Raw genomic sequence first — 25,744 nt, 5'->3', positions numbered from 1 at the left:
AAAAAAAAAAAAAAAAAAAAAAAAAACTACAGATTCACAGAAAGCTTTACTGTCTGTTAACATTTATTTCCAAAGATAAGTCTCTCTGGGCCATTTACTCTTCTGCCTTGAATGTAATCCATTAAAAATAATAATAATGTTAGTATGAAAATAATAAAGGATGCACTCTTTCGCAAGAGATGACTTATCTTAGCCAGGGCTGAAAAACAAGCTAATGGCTCACACCAAATACACAATTTTTCAAACTTTAATATTTCAGCTGTTCCTGTGTATTTCAGTCAAAATCCTATGTGGAAAAAAAGACTATAGAAAAGCTTGACAATATATATTTTATATTTCATCTCAAACCTCTTATATGGCTTTCTATTGCTTCTTTCCATTTACTGGCTACTATATGTCTGTTTACACGATGATAAAATCAGGAACATGCTTAGCTCTCAAAGACTATAAAATATTTTGCTCTTAATTAAATGAATCAAACCACCACAACAAAATATACCTGCAAATTTGTTTGTAAAATATATATTTAGCAAAAGACCTTTTAAAATCCCAAATTCTGGCCAGCCATGATTACAGGTGGCTCACGCCTGTAATCCTAGCACTTTGAGAGGTCGAGGCAGGATCACTGGAGCTCAGGCATTCAAGACCAGCCTGACCAACATGGTGAAACCCCATCTCTACAAAAAATACAAAAAAATTAGCCAGGAGTGGTGGCACATGCCTGTAGTCCCAGCTTTGGAGGCTGACGCAAAAGGATCACTTGAGTCCGGGAGGGAGAGATTGCAGTGAGCTGAAGTCACGTCACTGTACTCCAACCTGGGCGACAGAGTGAGACTCTGTCTTTAAAGAAAACAAAACAAAACACATACACACACCCAAATGGTATTATTTGTCTCCTCAAACTAATTATGTTCTTGAAAATCAGTATGTTTTGTCTTTGTATCCACCAAGGAACCATTCAAATAATTGTAATGGACTCTAACTTTTGCTTTTATTTTATTTATTTATTTTTTTTTTTGAGATAGGGCCTTGTTCAGTCACCCAGGCTGGACCACAGTGGCATGATCTCGGCTCACTGCAGCCTTGACCTCCCAGGTTCAACTGATCTGCTTGCTTCGGCATCCTGAGTAGCTGGGACTACAGGTGCACACCACCACACCTGGCTAATTTTTGTATATTTTTTGTAGAGACTAGGTCTCGCCATGTTGCCCCACCGGTTTCAAACTCCTGGGCTCAAACAATCCACCCGCCCTGGCCTCTCAAAGTGCTGGAAATATAAGTGTGAGCCACTGTGCCTGGCCTGATTTTCTTTTCTCTCCCCTCTCCTCTCCAGTTTGCCTTCGACAGCATAAATTACAACATAAGCTAATTTTACAAGATGCAGAAAGAGTTACTTTCTTTTTTCCATCTGCCCAAGGGATGAAAGGAAGCCATGAAGCTTAGATTAGTCTTCAGAATGCAGAACACTGAAGTTGTTGAAGAAAGATGTGAAAGCAGGCACCAGCGGGTCTTCAGCTGGGACAGGCATGATAATTTATTATCTCATTAAGTGGTGTAAGAAACAAACAGAGCCAACAGCAGCAATGGTCTGTGAGGTAATTATTTGCCGCTGACACACAGATCCTGGCAGCGACTAATCACCTTCCAAACGTACAAGCATACTTGTCAACAAATGCCAGTAAGTGTTCAAGCAATCTCATGCTTAAAATGGGGTAACAACAAAATGATCAAGAAGAGGGGTTTTTAAGCAAAAATTAGAACTGCTGAAGTAACACAGCCAAGCTTATAACTTATTCTCAGCTCCTAGCATGGCCCACCTTGGGCTGCAGGACCCCTCCGGGCCCCAGACACCTCAACTACCGGCAAGACAAGAGAAGCGGGAATCAGACCAGTGGTGGTGAGTCCACAGCGCAGGGACGCTGGGAGGAGGGGTGGCATTTCAGCAGTAGCCATTCACATTGTAAAGAAACAACAGTACAAAAGTAAGTGTGTCCACATGTTATTCTCCAGTTCCTATGAATGCTGGACCATCCTGACTACATAGAGCTCTGTAAAGCTGCTCCCCTAACCACCATCTACACCCATCAGGGAGTTAGTGATGTTCTGGCCCCCACCTTGCACTGGAATAGTAAGGGTTTCCCTCCTCTTCAAACTTCTTAATGATGGGCTCTTTTAAAGCTGCTTCATCAGCACTGGAGAACTAAAGGAAAAAAGGCCATGAGTAAGTCAGCTTCAGTGAACAACTGGCCCTGTTTAGATCATCTCAATTCAAAAGAAACAACAGATTTCATGAATAATAATGTTACAACTAACATGTGCATGGTGATGTACAAATTACAAGTGATCATTAACATACATGCTCTCACCTAAGACATGAGTATCAAGTGAGTGCCCCATCCCATCTCTCCTAGCAGAGAAAATATCCCAAGGCTATTTCACATAAGGTGAAAACCCAAGGTACTGTGTATCACAACAGGGTACAATAATGGATGTGAATTATACAATCTAACAAAAGGGCTGCATTACACTTAGCAGCCTCCAGTTAAGAATGTGGAGAAGTATGAGATTTTCATTTAAAATAGTGAAAATTTAAAACTTAAGCTTAAATGTTTAAGTTTAAAGGGGTAGTATACTAACCAAATCTTGAATAACATTTTCAGTCAAGTTCCCGGAGAACTGAAAGATATTTTTCCCTAATTAAGAATTTCACAGCCTTCCCATCAGTATTACAAGGATCAAGTGATAATTAATTCAGATGTAAAAATCTTCAGAACTTAATGTGAAACCCTGAAAATATTTTCAACTCAAAAGAAACTCGACACCAGAAACAAATGACTTATTTAAAAAAAAAAAAAAAAAAAAAAAACCCTACCTTCTTTTGTGTAAATGCATTAATACCTTAGTATCATTTTCTAGGTCATGAATTCTGAGGGAGAACCATTAACACACTGTGCTTTCCTTTCCTATATAAAAATGAATGAACTCAAGTATCTGTATATTGAAGTAATCAAAGAACAACTACTTAATAAGAGATCACCATGCTAGGCTTCATAGAGTTTCAGACATGTCTTTGAAGTATCAGGTAGAATTTCATATACCACCTCTCCCGCCCACACCCCCACACCCCAACCACTCGCACAAAAGCAAAGCTATCCATTTCCTTGGACAGTAATCGGTACTAAAGTGAATCTGAAACCTCAATGTAAGCCTCCAGAGTTCCCTGTGTTTGGAAAAGACAACTAGGGATGTGAGGCACGGGCGGATGCATTCAGGGAGGCAGAAACCAGCCTTTGGCTTTACAGTACCTCACTCCACAATCTAGGTGGAAGACCTGATGATTCCTGCACAGAGCAGAGCTCCCTTCATTTCATTCCTTCCCATAATGAGACAACAGTGCACTTAAGCAACTTCAGGAACACACATCCATCATCTTCATATTTGGTGCTTACAAAAGAGTTAAAAGTTGTAACTAATAAAAATTAATGCAAAATTTCAAAATAATCTCCAACAGAGACACAAACAAAAGAATTCATTTTAAAAGCAGCTGCTTGCTGATTTGCCTTTTATCAAGTTTCCACTGCCCTTTCCATTTTTCTTCATTTATACACAGGATAATGTTATTCAATTCTCAATAGATGACGGAGCCCTCCCACTCAGGGTATCCTTAACAACAATCTAAAAGTAAAATAGAAAGAACAAAATTCTGCTGCTTTTGGTCATAAAATCAAAGTAGTACATCAGACTTATTTAAATCTCACTAAGTACAAATGACTAAGAATCAAACATCTTTATGCCTCAGATACTTACTGGCAGTTTCTAAAGTGTTTTCTTGGCTGGGCACGGTGGCACACACCTGTAATCCCAGCACTTTGGGAGGTGGGCGGATTACTTGAGGTCAGGAGTTTGAGAGTAGCCTTGGCAACATAGTGAAACTCCGTCTCTACTAAAAATACAAAAATTAGCCTGGCGTGGGGGCGCACGCTTGTTATCCCAGCTTCTCAGGAGGCTGAGGCATGAGAATCACTAGAACCCAGGAGGCGGAGGCTGCAGTGAACTGAGATTGCAGCAATGCACTCCAGCCTGGGTGACAGAGCAAGACTCTGTCTCAAAAATTAAAAATAAAAAAACAAAGTGTTTTCTTGGAAATTCTGAAACAATTTTAAATGGCCACAAAGAAGGTAGCCCATATGAAACGGCTTTAAAAAGAAAAAGAACAGAAATCCTGTGAGCCTCGATTTCTGGAACAACTTCCAGGGCAGCACCGTCTAAATATGGCCAGGCAGCGTGTGCCAGGTCCCCAGCCACAAACACTAAGGGCTTCCGGGCATGCTGCTCCTTGACTCCAGGGTGTTTATGGTGAGAGGCAAACCCAGGGAGAAACAAGAGAAAACGACACTGACCTGCTTTCCTTCTCTGGCTCTTTGGTCCTTTGCTATCGTGGCCAACACATTGGCTGCCTGCTCTCCTCCCATCACTGAGATACGAGCATTTGGCCAAATGTAGAGAAATCTTGGGCTGGGAGAAAAAAAGAAAGAATAAGCAAATTAAGTCAATATACAACATAGACTTTCAGAGGCCCATGTTTGCCTTTTAAATTAGTGGTTCCTGATTCTGGCTGCACATTACAATAATCTGTGGAGCTTTCACAAATATACAAATGCCTGGAACCCACCCCAGGCTAGACTCCAGAGGAGGGGCCTGAGCACGGACGGGACTTCTAAGTTCTCCACGTAATTCTGGGTATAAAAGTGTTGATAATATCCTCTCACGATCTATGGTCATGTCCTGTTTTCCATTCCTGATAGTGGTTATTTGTGCCGTCTCTCTTTATGTTTTAGTTTAAGCACAGGATTATCAAGTTTGTTAACCTTTCAAATCAACCAGCTTTGGGCTATACTGATTCTTCTCTCTGATGTCTGCCCTTCATTATATCCTTTCTATTTGTCACAGGTTTAACATGCTGTTCTTTGAACCCGCAGCTGAAGTCTTAGCTCATTGACTTGCAGTCTTACTTCTTTTCCCATATATGCCTTTAAGGTTACATACCTTTCTCAGAGCCAGACTTTAGCGACATTGCACAAATCTTAATGTGTGGCATTTTCATTATCAGCCATTTCAAGTATTTCTTGACTCCCATTGTAGATTTGTTCCAAATAACACCTTTGGCACTAAATTTCATTTCACCCCTCCAGATGATACAAATTATGGTATAATTGATTGAGATCTGGAAATGGCATTCTGTGTTTCAAATAAACCTGAAATCAACTGACCATGTATTTTATACTTGAAGCATGTTTCTTTGTTTCAGAGAAAATCATGACACCCTACCTATATGCTCTGCCACACATCCCATAGTTTCCGGCTCCATACGAGCCCCCAATGATGACGGTTATCTTAGGCACTTGCGCACAGGCCACAGCGGTCACCATCTTGGCACCATCCTTGGTAATTCCTTCAGCTTCATACTCTCTACCAACCATAAATCCTGAGAGAAAGATCAGAAAGACAGCCTCTGGGTGATGGGATTACTATGTGGAATGCAATTCCACCAAAGGGACATCTTGTTTTACTAAACTCGTTTTACTAAACGCCTCTCGCCTTAAGAAAATGTATATATGTGAAATATACCCTTAAAAAGTTTGCTTTGAAAGGATAAAATAAAGTTTTCTCTAACCACTTTCTAAATTTTCTTAAAGCAGTTCATCTGGATGCACACAGAAACCTTCAAACAATATAAGGATGCAATCTATCTCCAAGAGATGACCTTGGCTGGGTGCTGTGACTCGCCCCCATAATACCAACAATTTGGGAAGCCTAAGCGGGAGGATCACTTGAGGCCAGGTGTTTGAGACCAGCCTGGGCAACAAAGTGAGACCCTACCTCTATTTAAAAATAAATAAATAAAACTTTTTAAAAAAGAGATGATGTCAAAGAAGCAGCTTGATGCTGAAAAGAATGTGACATGCCTAGCCAAGGACAAAGTGCTGTGATGAGCCCAACAATGAGGGCTTCAGCCTTCACTGACCTGGTTTTAAAACAGACTGTTCTTTCTAAAGTGATGCTTTAAAACTTTGATGACATAAAGATGAATATTTCACAGAGATGCTAACAGTCCCTGCCAGTGACTCAACAGCAAGGTTAAAAAGAAACAATTTTTCCATTTCAATACAGGATCCTTCTATTTCTTCAAGCCCCTAGCTCTAGGGAGGCTGCTCTGCAACTTCACTGCCTTCCAGAATTTGGGTTCCTCTTTCTCCACCTTATAACACTGAGTTGGGCTTCACTTGTCTCCTTCCCCCACCCAGTCTCCAGCGAAGGTATTTCTTCCATCTGTGGACCTGCACACTCACCTGCCTCACTGACTGTCACTATCCCTGGTTTGCCAAACTCCAGTATCTGGTCATCCAATTCAACCCAACCAGTTCCTCCAGAGCACGTGCCCCTCCTGCACACACCACAGGAATGGCAGCACAGCCCTTTACTTGGCACCATCTGCTTCCTGCAGCTACCCTACTCAGCTGGACCCTCAGAAAAGCTCAGAAACTCCTCAGTCTCCCCAGCCTTGACTCCACTGTAACATTCCCACCATACCTACTTCAAGTATCAGTTGTCTTCCAGTTCTCACCCCACCCAACCCGACCCACCACCCCTCTATTCTCTGCAGGGGATTCTGCCTTCAAAAAGACGAGTGAGGCTTCTCACTTGGCTTTCTCAAATCCTTCTTCTTCCCATCTTAAGAAAACTGCATAATCATGCTCCCCGTCTTCCTTTACTCTTGAAGAAAAAGGAAAAAATCAGAGGTACTCAAAGACTGTCACTGAATCTTCTCTTCTCTCGGGGGGGTTCTTATCTATTCCCACAGCTTTAAAATCACCTCCATATTCTGATGATGTCTACATTTTCATCTCTACCTAAAACACCTCTTCTGTGCTGAGACTTATTCACCTGCCTACTATATGCCTCCAGGTGAATATCGCACAGGAATCTCAGATGCAATGCTGAAAAACTAAACTCAACCCAACAGGGCCAAAACAAAACAAAAATGTACATATCCTCAAACCAGAGTTTTAACTGCCTGGTGGTTAACAATCCAGGAATCATTATTAGAAACAAGAACTCTGGTATAGTTAGGCTTCAGAATCCTTTCTATCTGCCCTCTTACATAGGTTGCTACATAGGACCCTCTTAGGCTGCCATTTGGATATAACTTCTCTCAACACTCATCTAACCAAATATGAACCTAAGTAGCTCACAGGATGAAGAAGCTTTAGCACCAGTACTATTTCAAGTCCTGTCGACTTCCAAGAGCCTGACTCTTCCCTCTCATAGAGGCTTGCCTGATCCCAACAACTACTAAGAGCCTCTCCTTCCTTTGAAGCTGAGGTAGCCTGGGATGGGGGAGGCTGTTTTCTACTAACCAACATATCTGAGTGCCTTGTATATGTCAGACACTCTGCAACATATAATAAAGGATACCAGAGAATCAGAGAATTCTTATGAAAGAGAACTCTTGAACCATAACAGACCTTAAAAATAAATTTATCACCATGTTAAGGTCATCTCTAGAGTATGAAGTCCAGAGAGGTGACATATCTCACACTTTGGTCATACAATTCTTTGGGGCCAAAACTCAAATCCCCAGACTTTGGTTCAGGGTATACACATACATTTTAAAATGATGTTGCTTCAAGTAGAATTAATTGTACAATAAAAGGGAAGGCCGTAGCATGTGTCTGAAATCTTGAGGAGGAGGAACAGAGTCCTGGGAAAAGCATGATGCTCTCTTCAGTGATCAGATCATGCTCCTGCTCTTTCTGGGTGTGTGGCTGTGCACACACAGGAGTAAAGGGTGGCCATGTGAATGCTGATCATGTACATAACTCAGAAATGGCTTCGCTTAGAAAATATGAATAATCAGCCAGGTGTGGTGGCTTACACTTGTAATCCCAGCACTTTGGGAGGCCAAGGCAGGCAGATCTCTTGAGCTCAGGAGTTTGAGACCAGTCTGGGCAATGTGGTCCGGGTGAAACTATGTCTCTACAAAAATACAAAAATTAACCAGGCATGGTGGCACATGCCTGTAGGCCCAGCTATTTGGGGGAAAGAAAATATGGATAATCTCCTCAGAATATTTAACATTCATGAAGAAAAATGCTAACTCTTAAAGGGCCTCCAGAAAGAGCATGTCTAGTAGAACTTACTGCTCTGATGAAGTGGTCTACATGTGTCCTGTCCAATACATCAGCCACACTGATGGTACAGCTCTGGAATCAATACAACCAAACTGATTAAGCTATTTTCTTACCAGTAATGTTTTGAAGGAATAGCAGAGGGATATTTCTTTGGCAGCACACCTGGATAAAGTGAGTACCCTATAAGCAAATAACATAAAAATCTTTTTAAAAGGGAATTAACTCTATTATCATCATGCATTCTACAAATACAACTTCAGCCAAATACAAGAAAGAATACTCCCTTTTAAAATTTTTTCTCTTCTTATTAATTTTCTATTTTTTTTTTAAAGAAACATGGTCTCACTCTGTTGCCCAGGCTGGAGTGCCGTGGCACAATTATAGCTCACTGCAGCTCAAACTCCTGGGCTCAAGCAATCCTCCTGCCTCAGCCTTCCGAGTAGCTGGAACTACAGGTATGTGCCACCACTCCTGGCTAAGAATACCCTTTGTTTGGCTAGTCTTACCTTATAGTAAGAGTACAGTGCTACTCCATTGTCAATAGGATATGTAACTGTAGGTTTGTACTATCCTCGTTTTCACAATCACCTGTATAATCACTGGCACATGGCTCTAAGACTATTGTGTCAAGGATGAAGTCAAGGCCAGGCGCGGTGGCTCATGCCTGCAATCCCAGCACTTTGGGAGGCCGAGGCAGGTGGATCACAAGGTCAGGAGATCGAGACCATCCTGGCTAACATGGTGAAACCCTGTCTCTACTAAAAATACAAAAAAATTAGCTGGGCGTGGTGGCAGGCGCCTGCAGTCCCAGCTACTCAGGAGGCTGAGGCAGGAGAATGGCGCGAACCCAGGAAGCGGAGCTTGCGGTAAGCTGAGATCGCGCCACTGCACTCCAGCCTGGGCGACAGAGCGAGACTATGTCTCAAAAATAAAGAAAGAAAAAAAGAAAGAAAGAGAGAAAGAGAGAAAGAGAGAGGGAGAGAGAGAGAGAGAGAAAGAGAGAAAGAGAGAAAGGAAGGAAGGAAGGAAGGAAGGAAGGAAGGAAGGGAGGAAGGGGTCACTAACATTGTAAACAGCAAACTTAAGTAACAGAAAAGAAAGAACTGATGCCAATGAGAATTGCTGAACTCTGCTATATGATAATTCTCTAGTTCTCCACTTTAGAAAAGCCAGAATATAAACCGTCCCGGGATATGAAGGATGACATCTCTGTTTTGATGATCATCTGAAATTCTTTCATGCATCAAGATTACAGTAAATATATCTTTCTTGCCAACATTCCCCAGATAAATGGGATTTTAGATTAGATGGGTGATAGAGATCTTCTAACCTTGAATTTAGGAAATTATTTAATGATACAAAAATACAGCTATTCCTTCCCTAAAGATTGTATGAGTAAGGAAACTCTTATAAACCATTTCCTTTATGTTTTACTCTGAAGATCTCTTTACCTCTGCTGGAAATGCCTTGTCAGGTACAAAACTGCAAACTAATTGCTCGACTTCAATATGACTATGTTTACAAGAATGAGAAAATCACACAGACCTTTGGGGCTTATTTCAACAAATGAAATGTCAGGCTGAGGCCAAACGTAACTCCTCAGGGGTTTCTTTGTGCCAAGCTGACACATAAAGCCAGACAGAGTTTGTTTGGACTCAGTCTGACATTTCTTCTATTGAAATAAATATATACTCAGTAAAAGTCATTATTTCAGGAATATCTAATATTTTGAGGAATACTGTCTATATACTATTAAATGAAAACACGCAAAACCTCTATATATATAGCACATCAATTTTTTAAAAAGGGAAACTATTAAGAAAAAAATAATAAAATGTTACTAAAAGCTATTTCTGGTATAATTATAAGTGATTTTTTATTTTTATTTTCTTTACTTTTAATTCCTTGTTCTCATTTTTTATCATTGAGTTGAAGGAGTAATAATAAATGGCAGAATACAGAAACCAAATTTATTGATAAAAAATTTCACCAAAGACAAATTCTTCCTCAATTAGGGTATGAAAGAGCTTAGCTGCCTATTACCTGCATCAATAAAGAGACCTTTCACCCTGTTATTTCAAGAGAAAAAGCAATACTAAACATATTTTTTCTTAAGGAAACATTTTATTTCCCGAAGCAGTTTGGTGAATTAAAATTTTTTTAAAGACATTTTTATCAAATAAGTATATGAATTACATTTATCCAAGTTTAGGTAAATCTGAGACGATATATGAAATCAAATAATAACTAAGTGAAAAGATACTCAAGAACTCCCTCTTTCTTCTGCTGTCTTGGAGGATTGAATTAAATAATGATAATAATAAACAAAAAGAACTTCCTTTTTTAAAGCCATGGGTCCAGCAACAAAGACCCACTATTCCCATTTCCAAAAAGGAAAAATACAATAAAGTTAAAGTGATAAAGGGATAGAAGAGAATAAACAGATCATGTCTCAGAACCACCTGAATCTTTGAACCATGAGTCCTCTGAGTCCCTCCAGGACATGAAGCACTTTCAGGACAAGTATTCTCTATCATGAGAACATGTACATGTCCTCGATAGCAATTGTAACTCAAGTATCTTAGGAGAATTTTCCTAAAATGAGTACATTTTTAATAGTGCTCCAGATGGTTCATCACAGCACGTTAATGTAAACCACCATAAAAACTGTTTCAAATACTAACGTACATGCACATATATACACACGCATGCACACACATCCACACACATGCCTGCACACACAGTGTTCTGGTTGCTGAGGCATCTAGTTAAGCATTTTTATACTTTTATGCAATAAATTTTAACTCATTATTTGACCTTCAATGTTATGTTACATTAAAACAGAAAATCTTGAAATATTTTTAACAGTACTTGCCTTTTTTGCAGATTCAGAAAAGAGAACTCCGTTGTTTCCAATGATACCTACTGGGTACCCAAATATTCGAGCAAATCCTCAAAAGAAAATTCAAAGAAGATTTATGTTTTGTGTTTTTCCAAGGGCTTTTAATTCACAAGAAAGAGGCATATTTACACATTCTTTAATATTGGATCCAAGTTTGAAATGCAAAGAGATTTTGTCTATGGTATAAAACAGCTCATGTCACAATCTTCTTGTTCCTAAGGTCCTAGAGTCTGGTTTCTTTTGCTTCTAGAAAGGGTCATGATACATGTAGAGTTATCCATTTGTCTTGACTGATTTGGTTAAATAATTGGCTTAGTGCATTATCCATTTATTCATTTAATATATCTGAGTGTCTAGTATGTACCAGACACTAGGGATACTATAAAAATATCATTTTTAATATCAAAATAATCATTGAAGAAAAATTAACAGATAAGAGAGAGTGTCAACATACTGATAAGCCAGAAAACTGAATTTTTTTTTCAGACAAGGTCTCACTCTGTTGCCTAGGCTGGAACACAGTAGCACAATCATGGCTCACTGCAGCCTCAAATTCTCATGCTTCAAGTGATCCTCCCTCTTACCTCAGCCTCCTGAGTAGCTAAGACTACAGACACTCACCTCCACACCCAGCTAGTATTTGTATTTTTTGTAGAGATAGGGTTTCGCTATGTTGCCAGGCTGGTCTCGAACTCCTGGGTTCAAGTGATCCTCCCACCTTGGCCTCCCAAAGTACTGGGATTATAGGCATGAGCCACCACGCCCAGCCTGAATCTTTAAAGATTTGGTTGTTTTTTTGTATTTTTTGTTTTTCTTTACTCTGGCTTTATCTGGATTTATGACTTTTTAAAAATCATCATGTTCTTATTTATCTATTTATGAGATGGGGTCTTGTTCTGTCACCCAGGCTGGAATGCAATAGTGAGATCATGGCTCGCTGCAGCCTCGAACTCCCGGGCTCAAGTGATCCTCCCACCTTGGCCTCCCAAGTAGCTGGGACTATAGGCCCCAGGAGTCACTACACCCAGATAATTTATCATGTTTATTTAATGTGATACAATGAAACCCTGATTTGATGGCCACCTACATGTCTTTCAGTCCTAAAATCCCAGCCAAAAACCTATGCAGTACATCCTAAATGCCACTGCCACTTACAGAAGCAATTCACAAAGGGGTAAACTTCCAAAAAGTCCAGTAATCCATTCTTAGTCCTGCTTCACTGCACAAAGACATGGGAATTTAACACATCACTCACTGGAAAGATGCTACCCCTGCAAATGTGCAACCCTGTTAACTATTTAGATTCAACCCACACTAGGCCCCGCTTAGGGATCTCCAGGTACAGACAGGATGTGCTGAGTAGGGAACATGTCCCCACACTACTAGGGACACCCATAGAGGGAGGGCCTTCACCAAATGCCTGATCCAAACTTGAGTTAGAAACGGGAAAGCACAGTGTCCAAGAAACAACTAGAGGCTACACATGGTAACTGCTGAGGAAGGAGGAAACCCTGAGGAACTTCCAGAGACACTTGAGACCCAGAAAAATCTGTCCTCCCCTCTCACCTCCTCACCCTTTATGCCTCCCACCTTCTCATTCCTCCCACCCTTCTTATCTGCAACCCCACCCACGCCCCACCACCAGCCTCTCATTCCCTTCTTCTCCTTCTCACTCCCCTTCCCTGTCTCTAAATGTATTTGAATTCCAGTACAGTCAAAAGATGGAAGAAACCAGGTGTGTATTCTAGGGGACAAGAGTGCCACAGGGCTTTTAGCAAATAGGAGGCAAATCCATAAAAGCAGATGACAAAGACAGCTCATCCATCTTTAGAGAAAGCAGAAACGGCTTTGACTTGTTTTAAACTGCTACACAATGACTGTTACATTCTGAACAATTTGGTGACAAATCCTGTCTATATATCAAACAAAAAGCTTTTAATCACTTAAACACCTAAGTACAAAAACATAAATTCTACTCCCAGTGTGAACCCTTCTTTTGTTCACAAATCAAACTAGGACAAAGTACTGTGATTTATTCTTAAGCCTCAATGTATATTTGCAGTTTGGATTTCTGTAGCTAGCTTTTTCCTACCCTGATATTACCTTTGACTAACTATTATATTTTCAAGTTTTTTATGACCAAGTGAAATTCATAAAATTTGTTCTTCCATTTGTCCTAAACAGATTATTATGGGTCTAGCATCTACCTCAAAAACTTCTTCAAAGGCCTATGAACTAAACACTTTAGATTTAAAAAAAAAACTTTTATAAACATCCTTATTTTGTTTTTCCTGACATGATATACTGAATTCTCAATCTAGTGTCTGCATGAATCAGCTTAAGACCTACACAGAGGCTGTGAGAAGGTTTAACTCACTCTATATCCTTCTGGGAAGCTAAACACAATATAAAACTTCCTCGTTGAACTGGAACTGAAGAACAAAGGAAACAGTGCTGAAATTTTCAAAATAATTATTGTTATCCAGAAAAACAAAAAGAACTACAAGTATTTTCTACTAATTTTACTATAAGAACCTTTTTATACAACTAATGTCACAAAGTCACAGAGAGGGACCCACACCACAGCATCTGGCTATTACCATTTTAAACTATTTGGATCCATGAAGCCATTAAGCTACAAATTTGTCTTTATAAAGCAGTTCCTTTTGAAAACTGGCTCACACATTTGTAGTGCTCTCAACAACAAAGCCCATGCCAAGTGTATCAAAGTCTTGAGACAAGAGATTCCTGATTTTCAAAGCAGCAGAAAATGTTCGTATTTTCAATTCTTCACCTTTATACCTGTAACTAACGTGTCTCCATAAAAGGCTTTGAACTCAGTGAATCTGCTTCCATCCACGATTCTAGCAATGACCTAAGAGGAAAAACAACAATGGCCTTCAGAAATTATATTACAAAAGAATTTTTGTATTAAAGTTACTTATAGGAAAACAATTCACAGTGAATTTGTCACTTTCACAACATTTTACACTACACAGAAAATCTCACTAGAATTTCATTTGACATGCCTGGTTAATGCCCTGAAGTCATTCTGGGTTCTGACTGTATACTTCACTATACAAGCAACAGCACCATGCTGTATGCAAGAAAAGCAGGAAAGGCTCCAAGGGTTGGTTGCTAGACTTAGAGCTTCAAGGGCTGTTCGAATGCACCGGCAGAGGTTCAGGGATGCAATCAGAAAGATGAGTCGAGACAGGGCTCACAGTCGGAAGACACAGGCTCCAATCTAAGGTACCATGTATGACTGGTGTGCCCTGGAGTAAGTCACTTCACCCCTCTAAGTCTCAGTTCTCACTTCTGGAATGATGGAACAGAAGAGCTGTGAAGATATGATCTACTTATAAGAAAGTAGGAACCTACAAAAATCATGCTGAGATGAAAAGCCAGCTCTGACTCTCAGCTCTCCCACTGAGACACTAGAAAATTCTCTAAGCTTCAGTTTCCTCATCTGTTACCAAAAAAAAAAAAATGTAAAAAGTGCTAACTATTCCTTTCAGCAAGAAATAATAAATTAGAAAAAAAAAAAAAAGAATAAACAGCGCTATCAGTTAACAGGGTAGAAAAAAGAAAAATAAAAAAGTAAGAAATAAAAATAAAGTGCTAACTAAAGCATACTGCCAGGCTCTCATTAAAGTGCAGCTATCACTATTATTAAGCCCTTAATAAAGACTCCTTGATTCTGAATCTGTTATACTTGAAGGATCATCCACCTATGTACAAAGGAGTAGAAACTGCTGAATAGTTTATCCCTGGGGCTTATCACTATATATCAGGACTACTGTAAGGAATTCTAAACATGAAGCCTATTTTCAACTTCAGAAACTATTTTAGAAGATACATACTATTTTCCTATATAGTTTGCACTTCCCTTTTTCTGTTTGCCACATCAATCAAAAGCTTGTTTTGTATGATGCAAAGGCTGAAAACTGAGTGAATGCTTCCCAACATCTTTCTCTCCTATCAAGTAAAAGTTTACTCTGAATTATTTTTTACTTCTTTACCTAAAAAATCCAATAATATAATGAGAATGTCACAGTTATCTGTTTTGGGTGCTATATACCGCTAAAAATTGTACCTTTAACAAGCAATTAACCCGTAACAACTATCATTCTTCCACACAGAGATACCGCTCAAAAGGCACAGCAATCTAGGGCCATTTAGTGAAAAACTATGTTGTATTTGCATTACAATTAACACCATCTGGCCACATAAAATACATTCATTTATCTTCACAAAAAATCCGTATGTTGAGAAAGTGAAAACAGCCTTGTTGCTGAGATGGAGAAGGTTTGAGTAGTCTGGATAGAAAATCAAGCCACTCACAACATTCCCTTTAATCCAGAGCAAGGTCTTAACTCTCTTCAATTCCCTGAAGGCTTGCACAGGCGAAGTTGCAGAAGAAAAATTTGAAGCTAGCAGAGATTGGTTCATGAGGTTTAAAAAAACAAAAAAAGCCATTTGTACCACAAAAGTATAAGGTGAGGCAGCAAGTGCTGATGTATTATAGAAGCTACAGCAAATTATCCAGAAGATCTAGCTAAGATCATTGATGAAGGTGGCTACATTAAACAACAGATTTTCAGTATGGATGGAACAGCCTTCTGGTGGAAGAAGATGCCACCTAGGACTTTCATAGCTGGAGAGAAGTCAGTGCACGTCTTCAGAGGACTGCTTACTCTCTCATTAAAGGCTAACGCAGCTGGTGACTTTAAGTTGCAGAATTATGCTAAATCTACTCTGCCTGTGCTCTATAAACATAACAGCAAACCCTGGATGACAGCACATGTATTTGTGGCATGACTTAATGAATTTTTAAGGCCACTGTTGAGACCTACTACACAGAAAAAAGATTCCTTTCAAAATATTACTGCTCATTGACAATATACCTGGTCACTCAAGACTCTGATGGAGATGCACAAAGAGATGAGTGTTCTTTTCATGCCTGCTATTATAACATCCACTCTGCAGCCCATGGATCAAGGAGTTATTTTTACTTTTAAGTCTTATTATTTAAGAAATACATTTCCTGGTCCGGGCATGGTGGCTCATGCCTGTAATCCCAGCACTTTGGGAGGCCAGACAGGTGGAACACCTGAGGTCAGAAGTTCAAGACCAGCCTGACCAATATGGTAAAACCCTGTCTCTACTAAAAATACAAAAATTAGCCAGGAGTGCTGGCGTGCACCTGTAATCCCAGCTACTTGGGAGACTGAGGCAGGAGAATTGCTTGAACCCAAGAGACAGAACCCAAGGCAGTGAGCCAAGATCTTGCCACTGTACTCCGGCCTGGGTGACACAGCAAGACTCCGTCTAAAAAAAAAAAAAAAAAAAAAATATATTTCCACAAGCTATAGCTACCATAGATAGTGATTCCTCTGACAGATCTGGGAAAAGTAAATCCAAAACCTTTTGGAAAGGATTCGCCATTCTAGATGCCATTGAGAATATTCACGATTCATGTGAGGAGGTCAAAATATCAACATTAAGGATATTTAATTAAATTAAAGATACTAGAAGAAGTTGATTCCAACCCTCATGGGTAACTTTGAGGGGTTCAAGATTTCAATGGATGAAGTCACATCAGATATGGTGGAATTAGTAAGATAACTACAGTTAGAAGTGGAGTCTGAAGAGGTAACTGAACTGCTGCAATTTCATGTTCAAACTAGAACAGATGAGGAGCTGCTTCTTATGAATTAGCAAAACAAGAAGTTTCTTGAGATAGAATATACTCCTGGTGAAGATGCTACGAACACTGTGAAATGACAACTACGGATATAGAGCATTACATAAACTTAGTTAATAAAGCAGTAGTCAGGTTTGAGAGGACTGACTTTCATTTTGAAAGTTCTACCCCAGGTTGGGCGCGGCGTCTGACGCCTGTAATCCCAGCACTTTGGGAGGCCGAGGCGGGCAGATCACGAGGTCAGGAGATTGAGACTATCCTGGCTAACACGGTGAAACCCCGTCTCTACTAAAAATACAAAAAATTAGCCAGGCGTGGTAGTGGGCACCTGTAGTCCCAGCTACTTGGGAGGCTGGGGCAAGAGAATGGTGTGAACTCAGGAGGCAGAGCTTGCAGTGAGCTGAGATCGCACCACTGCACTCCAGCCTGGGTGACAGAGCGAGACTCCATCTCAAAAAAAAAAAAAGAAAGTTCTACCCTGGATCAAATGCTAGCAAACAGTATTGCATATTACAGAGAAATATTTCATAAAAGCAAGAGTCAGTCAGTGTGGCAGACTTCATTGTTGTCTTATTTTAAGAAATTGCCACAGCCACCCCAACCTTCAGCAACCTCCACCCTGTCAGCATCAAGGCAAGACCCTCCACCAGCAAAAGATGATTCACTGAAGGTTCAGATGATTGTTATCATGTTTTAAAGCAATAAGGTATTTTTAAATTAAGGTATGTACTTTTTAAAGGCAAGGTGCTCCTGTACACTTAACAGACTATAATATAGTATAAACATAACTTTTATATGCTCTGGAAAACCAAAAAATTCACGTGACTCACTCACTTTATTGTGATATTAACTTTATTGCAGGGATCTGGAACTGAATCCACAATGTATCTGAGGTGTGCCTGTGCTTTAAAATGTGTTTCACACACAAATGGCACAAAATTCTAACAATTGTTGACTCTAAGAGGTTCATATACAGGTGATCATTGCATTATTCTTTGAACATCTCAGCATATTTGAAAATTTCTTAGGAAGAAGGGGGGAAATGTGAACATTTCCTAGACTTATACATAGAATAATGTATCTTTAAGCTGAACTTAAAAGCTATAACTTTAATACATTTTTTTAAAAGAATGTAAAGTTTTTAACTGTTGAATGGGGGGTTAAAGGAAGCAGACAGATAACATGATACTATCCCTATTTCTAGAAGCAGAAAGCAATGTTCAGAGAGGTTAAATCCCAGGACTATTGACTGGGAGAATGAGAACTGGAACGCAGGTTTCCCAACTCAGATTCCAACGTTGTCCCACAGCACCATACACCATTAAGACTTCCATATAAGGAGTTGGGTGTGGTGGCTCACGCCTGTAACCTCAGCACTTTGGGAGACTGAGGCAGGAGGACTGCTTCAGCCCAGGAGTTCAAGACCAGCCTGGGAAACATGGCAAGCCAAATCTCTAAACAAAACAAACAAACAAAAAAAAACAAAAACAAAAAAAGACTTTCATATAAGGTTTATTTGCCAATATAGAAAAATGTAATAAATTATATTCACAATAATGACCATGGATCAGCAAAAGGTATAAGTCCAGATTACTATTTAAGAAGACACAAGTCGGCCAGCTCCAATGGTTCACACCTGTAATCCCAGCACTTTGGGAGGCCTAGGCGGGTGGATCACGAGGTCAGGAGGTCAGGAGTTTGAGACCATCCTGGCTAACATGGTGAAATCCCATCTCTACTAAAAATTCAAAAAAATTAGCTGGGCGTGGTGTTGGGCGCCTGTAGTTCCAGCTGCTCGGGAGGCTGAGGCAGGAGAATGGTGTGAACCCAGGAGGCGGAGCTTGCAGTGAGCCGAGGTCGCGCCACTGCACTCCAGCCTGGGCGACAAAGCCAGACTCCATCAAAAAAAAAAAAAAAGAAGAAGATAAGTCTATTTTTAAAAAAGATTTCCATTAAAATGAAATGAAAACAACATGAAGGCATGTATTTGTATCTGTTTGTTTGTTCGCTTCTGTATGCCTGGCACCTGAAACAACCCCTGAATAGAACAAATACTCAATAAATACTGTGGATAAATGAAAAAGTGGTTACGCGAAAAAGGGTGAATTATTAGCCAACTAACGAACTTGGCTATCTGAAACAACTCATTTTTTGTAATTTAGTTATTTACTTTTATTTATTGATTTATTGATTTATTGATTTATTTATTTGAGACAAAGTCTCACTCTGTCACCCAGGCTGGAGTGCAGTGGTGCAACCTCGGCTCACTGCAACCTCTGCTCCCAGGTTCAAGCAATTCTCCTGTTTCGGCCTCCCAAGGAGCTGGGATAACAGGCACGTGCCACCACACCAGGCTAATTTTTGTAATTTTGGTAGAGACGGGGTTTCACCCCGTCTGACGGGGTGAATTTTGGTAGAGACGGGGTGTCACCCCGTCTGTTAGCCAGCTGATCTCCAACTCCTGGACTCAAGGGATCTGCCTGCCTCGGCCTCCCAACGTGCTGGGATTACAGGCATGAGGCACCGCGCCTGGCCCAACACATTTTTCAAGTATGTCAGAATTTAAGTACCATTTTCTTCTATGCTTATAATTAATTAAAAGTCAAACTAAAAACCTAATTTAAAAATTTACAATTAACTAAGTCACCTTTGCTAAAGTGACGTATCACTTGAAGCTCAATAAAATCCAGGATCTAAGACCCACTAGCAATGCTAGAGTATTGCCTAAATAAATCCATACAACAGAACGTTACATCCATCAATGCAGTCAGAAAATAGTTACTGATTACTTCCCATGTTGCCAAGTACTATTATGGGAATTAAGATCTAGCCGTAGAAAATATTTCATGAAGAATTTCTAAAGACACGGGGAAATGTTTATAATTTAAACTAGAAAAAGTAAGATAAAAAAAAAATACATATGCACTATCTCAACTACATAAAAATGTGTGTATATACACATTAAGCTAAAACGTCCAAATATTAGCCACCTTCTCTAGAGGGTGGAATTATATGCAATTTAATTTTTTTCTTTTCTGTTATTTTCCATATTTTTCACAACTAATATATAATATTTTATAGTCAAGGGGAAAATATAATTTGAAATATTAAAACTTCCAGCACAGAATTTGATATTAAGATAATTTCCTAATTTAAAAACTACTCTGCCAACTATGGATACTGAACAAAATAAAAGATTATATGCTCTGAATCCTAAAAGTTGTCCATCTAAATTACAGAACACTATGTCGACAATGTGTAACCATAGCAACTTTTTCAACTGTAATCAGGTCTAATCATTGCAAATGTCATGTTGATCTAAAAGGGTATGCTTTTTCTTCCAACAACTTACTGACATTTCATCCATTTCCCAAAATAAGAACAATGAAAAGAAATAGCTGACAATTGTTAAGCTGCCTTACATCATTCGTAATGTGCATAGGACATGGAGTCTTACTTATGACCAAATCACACTTTGCGCAATGAAAACTCTCCAATCATGGAGGTCCCCCACTCCCCTCTTTTAGTATTTACTCTGTACCAATGATGTCTACAGTATGGAAAGGTATCATTGCCACATATGTCACTCCTTACTGAGATCCACATCTATTTCTAGGCATGAACATATCTTAACAAACTTTAGCTTTGAAAATAGATACACGTACAAAGAGACTCACAGCTGGTCAAAAAGCTCACAGTTCCACTTCCACATACCTCTCGGACATCAAAGTTCCTCTTAAGGTTAGCACCAACTATTCCATACAATTCATCAGCAGGAAATAAAGGTTCTTCAGAAGGTTCAATGGTGACCTGCAGAAATACAGATCATGTTAACCTGTTTAAAGACATGATTTCAAGGTGCAGTGAGTCTAAATGCATTTCAGGAAAATAAAAGATACAAGAACATATCGTACTCACATCCAATTTCTTCTGATAATTTAGATTCCTCACAACCTTCCTAGTTAAGTGAAGGGCATGATGATCATCCAAAGCATAGTGGTCACCTACTCCAGACTTTCTACAGAGTAAGCAAACTAAATTCGTCAGAACAGGGAAAAGGAAAAGAATTAAATATCTTAAGTCCCAAGTCTCTTCTCTCATCTAAAGATGACAGCACTTTTACTTCTAAAACACTTAAAAAATTTGTCATCTTTAATAAATGTCCTCTTAAGTAGTCCTTTTAGGAACCCTGGTAAAACTGTATTCCCTTTGTTTTACAAACAGGAAAAGCTGAAGTATGCATAAGTACTTTGACCTAAGACCACAAGTAGCTGCAGAAGAACTCACGCCTTCTATTTTCTAACCTGAACCTTCCTCTACCACACCAAGGGGCACTGCTGACAAAGGCTTCTATTAAGTACTCATCCCCTGTACCTTAAGCACAATTGCGTGTGATGAAGGCCAACCACAGATGGCACGCTTTCATGACGTAGTTGGTTACAGCATAAACTGTGTACATAACTAAGCTCCTAATGGAGATGCCAACTCTGGCCTCTCATTTCTGAGAGAACTCTGAGCCCTCTCTCTAGAAGTTACACTGACAGTAAGCCATCACAGGCAACAAATGAAAAGGCTTGAATACATTGGCCCTTGGATTATGGGTAAAAATCGGAACTGGTAAAACGGTTCCATGGCAGGGGCCATGGAAGTTCCTGTTCAATTTCAAGTGCAGTGAATGACGTACGGACTTGCTCTGGTTATTAGTCCTGTCCCAATTAGATGGCCTGTTATTTCAGATGTAGATAAACTATGACTTTCTAATAAAGTATTTAAAAATCTATAAAGTCATAGATACATACCTGAAAATAATAGAATTTGTTCATTTTATGAGTAAGGACTAAGCTGCTGCAATCTAAATTTTTATGGCTTGCCTGGGAAAACACCAAACTCCTTGGGAGACATATCTTAGAGCTAGGTTCTCAGTGATTTCATGACACTGTACTTTGGGAGTTACTGAGTAAAAGCAGAGACCATGTTTACTCCTTTTCATGGCCCACAGATGCCTCGCAAATGGTAGATCTTTTTCAGTTTCTTTAATTTTATACAACATTTTATCATTTTATGACTGACCATATCTTTTAAATGCTTCATACATAATACCAGTTATAAATGCTGACTTCTAACTACACTGTCAGAAGTCAAATAGAAGCAGAAGGAACAGCTTCTAAATCAGTAAATATTTAAAATAAAATGCTTTTTTATGAAAACTGTCTAGTATTTACCAAAACAGCAGGAAAGGAAAACCTTTAATGAGACACTGTATATATAAGTCTTTGTGTCAAATTAGCTCTTAAGGATGACTTAAGAGAGGTATAAAGATGCATTTGAGAGAACACAGAGCAACCTGTGACTAATAAATTTCATGGTACTTTCCAAAAAAAAATTCATCACCCCCAATCATTTCCTCACAAATTTAAACAGGTTATTATGAATATTATGAATAACAGTAACAGAGTTATATAGTAGATGCTGTATTATGAGGCAGGCACTATTCACAATTTTCACTTTATGAGGAAATGAGACTCAAGGAGGGTAAGCAGTTTGTCTAAGTCCCAAGGGTAACAGGGGAGGCAAACAGAAGTTAAATTCCAGAATCTACACCCTTAACCTAATACAGCTAATTGCCTACAGCTTTACTTTTTTAAAACAGTCAAACTGCTTAAAAATTTAGTCCAGGCGCAGTGGGTCACTCCTGTAAACCCAGCACTTTGGAAGGGCAAGGCAAGAGGACTGCTTGAGGCAGGGAGTTTTAAACCAACCTGAGCAATACAGTGAGACATCTATTTCTACAAAAATAAAACAAAACATAAAAAACTGAAAACCAAAATACCCCTCCTCAATTGTTTCCCAATTACTCCTAAAAAAAAAAAAGTCTAAAACCTTTATTGAGCAACTATGATGATAAACAAGAAAATAATCATAATGGCAATCAACATTTATAGCTAACTTATCAAAAGCAGGTATACTTTCATTCTAAAGCAATCCACATGTATTGTATCTCATTTACTTCTGACAACATTCTAGGAGGTAGAGGATCTTGTTACCCCTGCACTCTAATCTAATATGGTTAGGCCAATGATGTGATGAAGCCAGCTCACACCTAACTCACAAGAGCCAACTACGTGCATCCGTGTCTGATTCCACATAGAGGCATCATGTTGGCAGCTTGAAATCAGCCATGGTGGGATCACTCATACCACAGAAATTGGCAAATGCCACAAATTGGGGCTTTTTTTCTTCCCCCGAGAACCAGTTACTAAACATTTACCTGCACACCCCAGGGTAGACCCACCTCCTCTATGCTCTCCCTCTTCTCCTTTGTAAGCCTTATCATGTATCAGCCACATTTATATAATTTTGTGCAATTACTTGCGATTGCCCACTTCCCTGACTAGAATATAAGGCCCTGGAGGTCAAAGATGGTATCTAACTTCTTTTTTCAGCCACCCAGAACAGTGCCTGCTACATAACAGGTGTCCAATGAATGTCTGTTAAATAAATAAGAAACCTGTCTCTCCATTCCTTCTTGGCTGATGCTCTAGCTTGGAAATGCAACTCTACAGTTCAAAGAATTGAACATTAAACCAGCAGATCAAGAACAAATAAACTGTGGTGTGGTCTGGCAAGTTTAGCACCCGAAACAAATATGTAAAACTTCTTTTAAACAAACAAACAAACAAAATGACACTCAATCCTGGAAAGAAACAACCATTCTGTTTCACCTGCAATGAAGATCAGCACCTCCAAGATCCTCAGCGGATACTTCTTCCCCAGTTGCCGCTTTAACCTACAACAAGGATAAAAATCATCAGTGAAACCGGTCCATCAGAGATATAAAAATGCTTCCCCAACACGTGCATCTCCTCACCTGACTGTACCTACACTTTTTCTTCCATAGAACTAAAGAAGACTGTGCTTTCTCATTCCATGCACCTAGGAAACCTGGAGACTATTATCTCTACTCTACAGGTGAAAAATCTAAGCCCACAGTCACCAAGAACTTGCTTACAGTCCACAGCAAGCAATGGAGTATAATTCGAGCCCGCACATTTCCAGCTTCCAGCCTGAAAGACCTGAAAGGCCATCCTCTTTCCCTACGTCATGCTGCCCTGACACATGTGGTCAAGCCTTTGTGTCTGTGTGTGTGTTCCTCCCACTGCCTGCGATCTCTTCTTCTCACCTATCTGACGAATTCCCACTTACCCTTCAAGTCCCACCTCAAGTTGCCTCCTCTTTGCAGCTTTCCTGACCCACCCAGGCCTTCTCCATGGTATTAATGGAGGACTGCCTACCTATCCATGGTCCAAGGGCGTTGTACTTACACCTCCAACACGGCATGTGTCAGAATGTAGTTCAGTAATGTGCATGTATGTCTGTCATCTCCTCTATGCTGTGAATTCCTTGATGGCAGGAACTGTGATTTATTCATCTTTGAATACTTAATAACATGCTGAAAAATTCCAATTACTATCACAAACTCTGCCTAGGAAAGAGAGGTAGGAAAAAAATCTCCAAGATTACCTAAACCTAAGATCCAGCAGAATGTGGCCAAAAAGAAAGAAACCCCAGTAATAAATTAAGAATAACTTAATTATAGCCAGAGAAATTCTACCAGGAAAAAGAAAGAAAAATAATTTAAGGCTAAATGCCAATCCAACCCCTTAGGAATTATTTATTGATTCCTACCTCTCTGAAGAAAAAGAAACAAATTAATCAACTCAAATAGGAAAAGCTTTCATTAGAATAATGAACATTAATCTAAAATACAGCACAGAGAGGTTGGAGGTAAAGAGAAAGTCTTTCTTGAGGGAAGCCCTGAAAAAAAAATTAAAAAGAAAAGAAAATACAGCATAGAAACAACTTATTACTCACTACATCAAAAGCTTTGTCTTAAATAAAATATCTTTCTACAGAGAGAGTTAGTTAAAATTTTCACCTCCAATTATTCCACCCCCAGAACTGAATTCTTGGTTCTTTTCCTTCCAAAACATTCAGTGTAAAATAACATCAGTCCAGACAATAACAAATTATAAGAGGTGTCTGGATATTTAAAGTTGCAAAAAGGAATAAACAACAGATAAATTATATTTATTTTCAGGGATCTGACTAATATCAACCAAAAAAAAATAAGAATTTGTCATCAGTTAATATTTATTGAACACCCACGTTTGATAGTGTGATAGGTGCAAAGATGATAGAAGTCAAAGAGAAAATTAAAACAGCTCATTCGACTAAATGACAAGTTCAAAAGATAAACAAAAGACAGGAGAACAAAAGCTCCTTCAAAACTTGTCTTACTATCCATTTTTTTCAACCACTCTAAGCTACTAAAAGCTACAGCAACTACACCCCACACTATGTGCAAACCCTTCAAAGCCCTTTCTCAACATTCAGTCAAACGTGTCAGAATTTAGAATTCTCTAAAGGATGAGGCTGCTGCTACTGCTTTTTTCTCCCCCTGAATGCAGTCTTTCAAAGGTGGATTGCTGGATGGGGTCCAGTTCTCCAACAGAACTTCAGGCTTCCCTGGCTGCCAAGTGGCTTCTTTATAATGTACAAGTTAACTGAATGGACATTGTAACTACTGACCCTTAGACAAACTCTTCTCCCTAAAAGCCTTCATGTTATTCCACTATTATGATCTGCCTATATTTCCAAAAAGATGTTTTCCAATTGTAGCCATATATTTATTCATTTTCTAAAGATAAACAAGAAAGGCCCATGAAAGTTTGTACCTTTTACTATACAAAGGTAAATTTTGAGTGCATTTTCCTCTCATTAACAAATAACAGCTATCACATGCAAGAGACATGTTAAAATAATAATAATAATAATAATAATAATCGTAATAATAATGCTGCAGGCTTTTAAAATAATGCCTTAAGACTTTTACATTTGAAATGGCAGCCCTTCAGGCCTACCTGATCTTCAGTAAAAGTTATG

The 25,744-nt window shown here is 39.2% G+C and overlaps 1 protein-coding gene across 2 annotated transcripts in view; it reads right to left on the bottom strand.

Annotated features, from left to right (window-relative positions):
* Nucleotides 1–25,744, bottom strand: part of MCCC2 (methylcrotonyl-CoA carboxylase subunit 2) — a 69,375-nt gene that overhangs the window by 4,074 nt on the left and 39,557 nt on the right. For both annotated transcript variants that reach the window (XM_017890632.1, XM_017890631.1), the window contains exons 8-16: nt 23,524–23,588; nt 20,720–20,819; nt 20,516–20,611; nt 13,897–13,969; nt 11,068–11,144; nt 8,306–8,372; nt 5,329–5,485; nt 4,401–4,515; nt 2,115–2,200 (exon numbers count right to left, since the gene is read on the bottom strand). In XM_017890632.1, the coding sequence (XP_017746121.1) occupies nt 2,115–2,200; nt 4,401–4,515; nt 5,329–5,485; nt 8,306–8,372; nt 11,068–11,144; nt 13,897–13,969; nt 20,516–20,611; nt 20,720–20,819; nt 23,524–23,588 (836 nt within the window). The remainder of the gene's footprint in view (nt 1–2,114; nt 2,201–4,400; nt 4,516–5,328; nt 5,486–8,305; nt 8,373–11,067; nt 11,145–13,896; nt 13,970–20,515; nt 20,612–20,719; nt 20,820–23,523; nt 23,589–25,744) is intronic.

The sequence above is a fragment of the Rhinopithecus bieti genome, unplaced genomic scaffold (genome assembly GCF_001698545.2).
Source record: "Rhinopithecus bieti isolate Rb0 unplaced genomic scaffold, ASM169854v2 scaffold_18354, whole genome shotgun sequence".
Lineage (NCBI taxonomy): Eukaryota > Metazoa > Chordata > Mammalia > Primates > Cercopithecidae > Rhinopithecus > Rhinopithecus bieti.
This window is presented reverse-complemented; position numbering and strand designations above follow the sequence as displayed.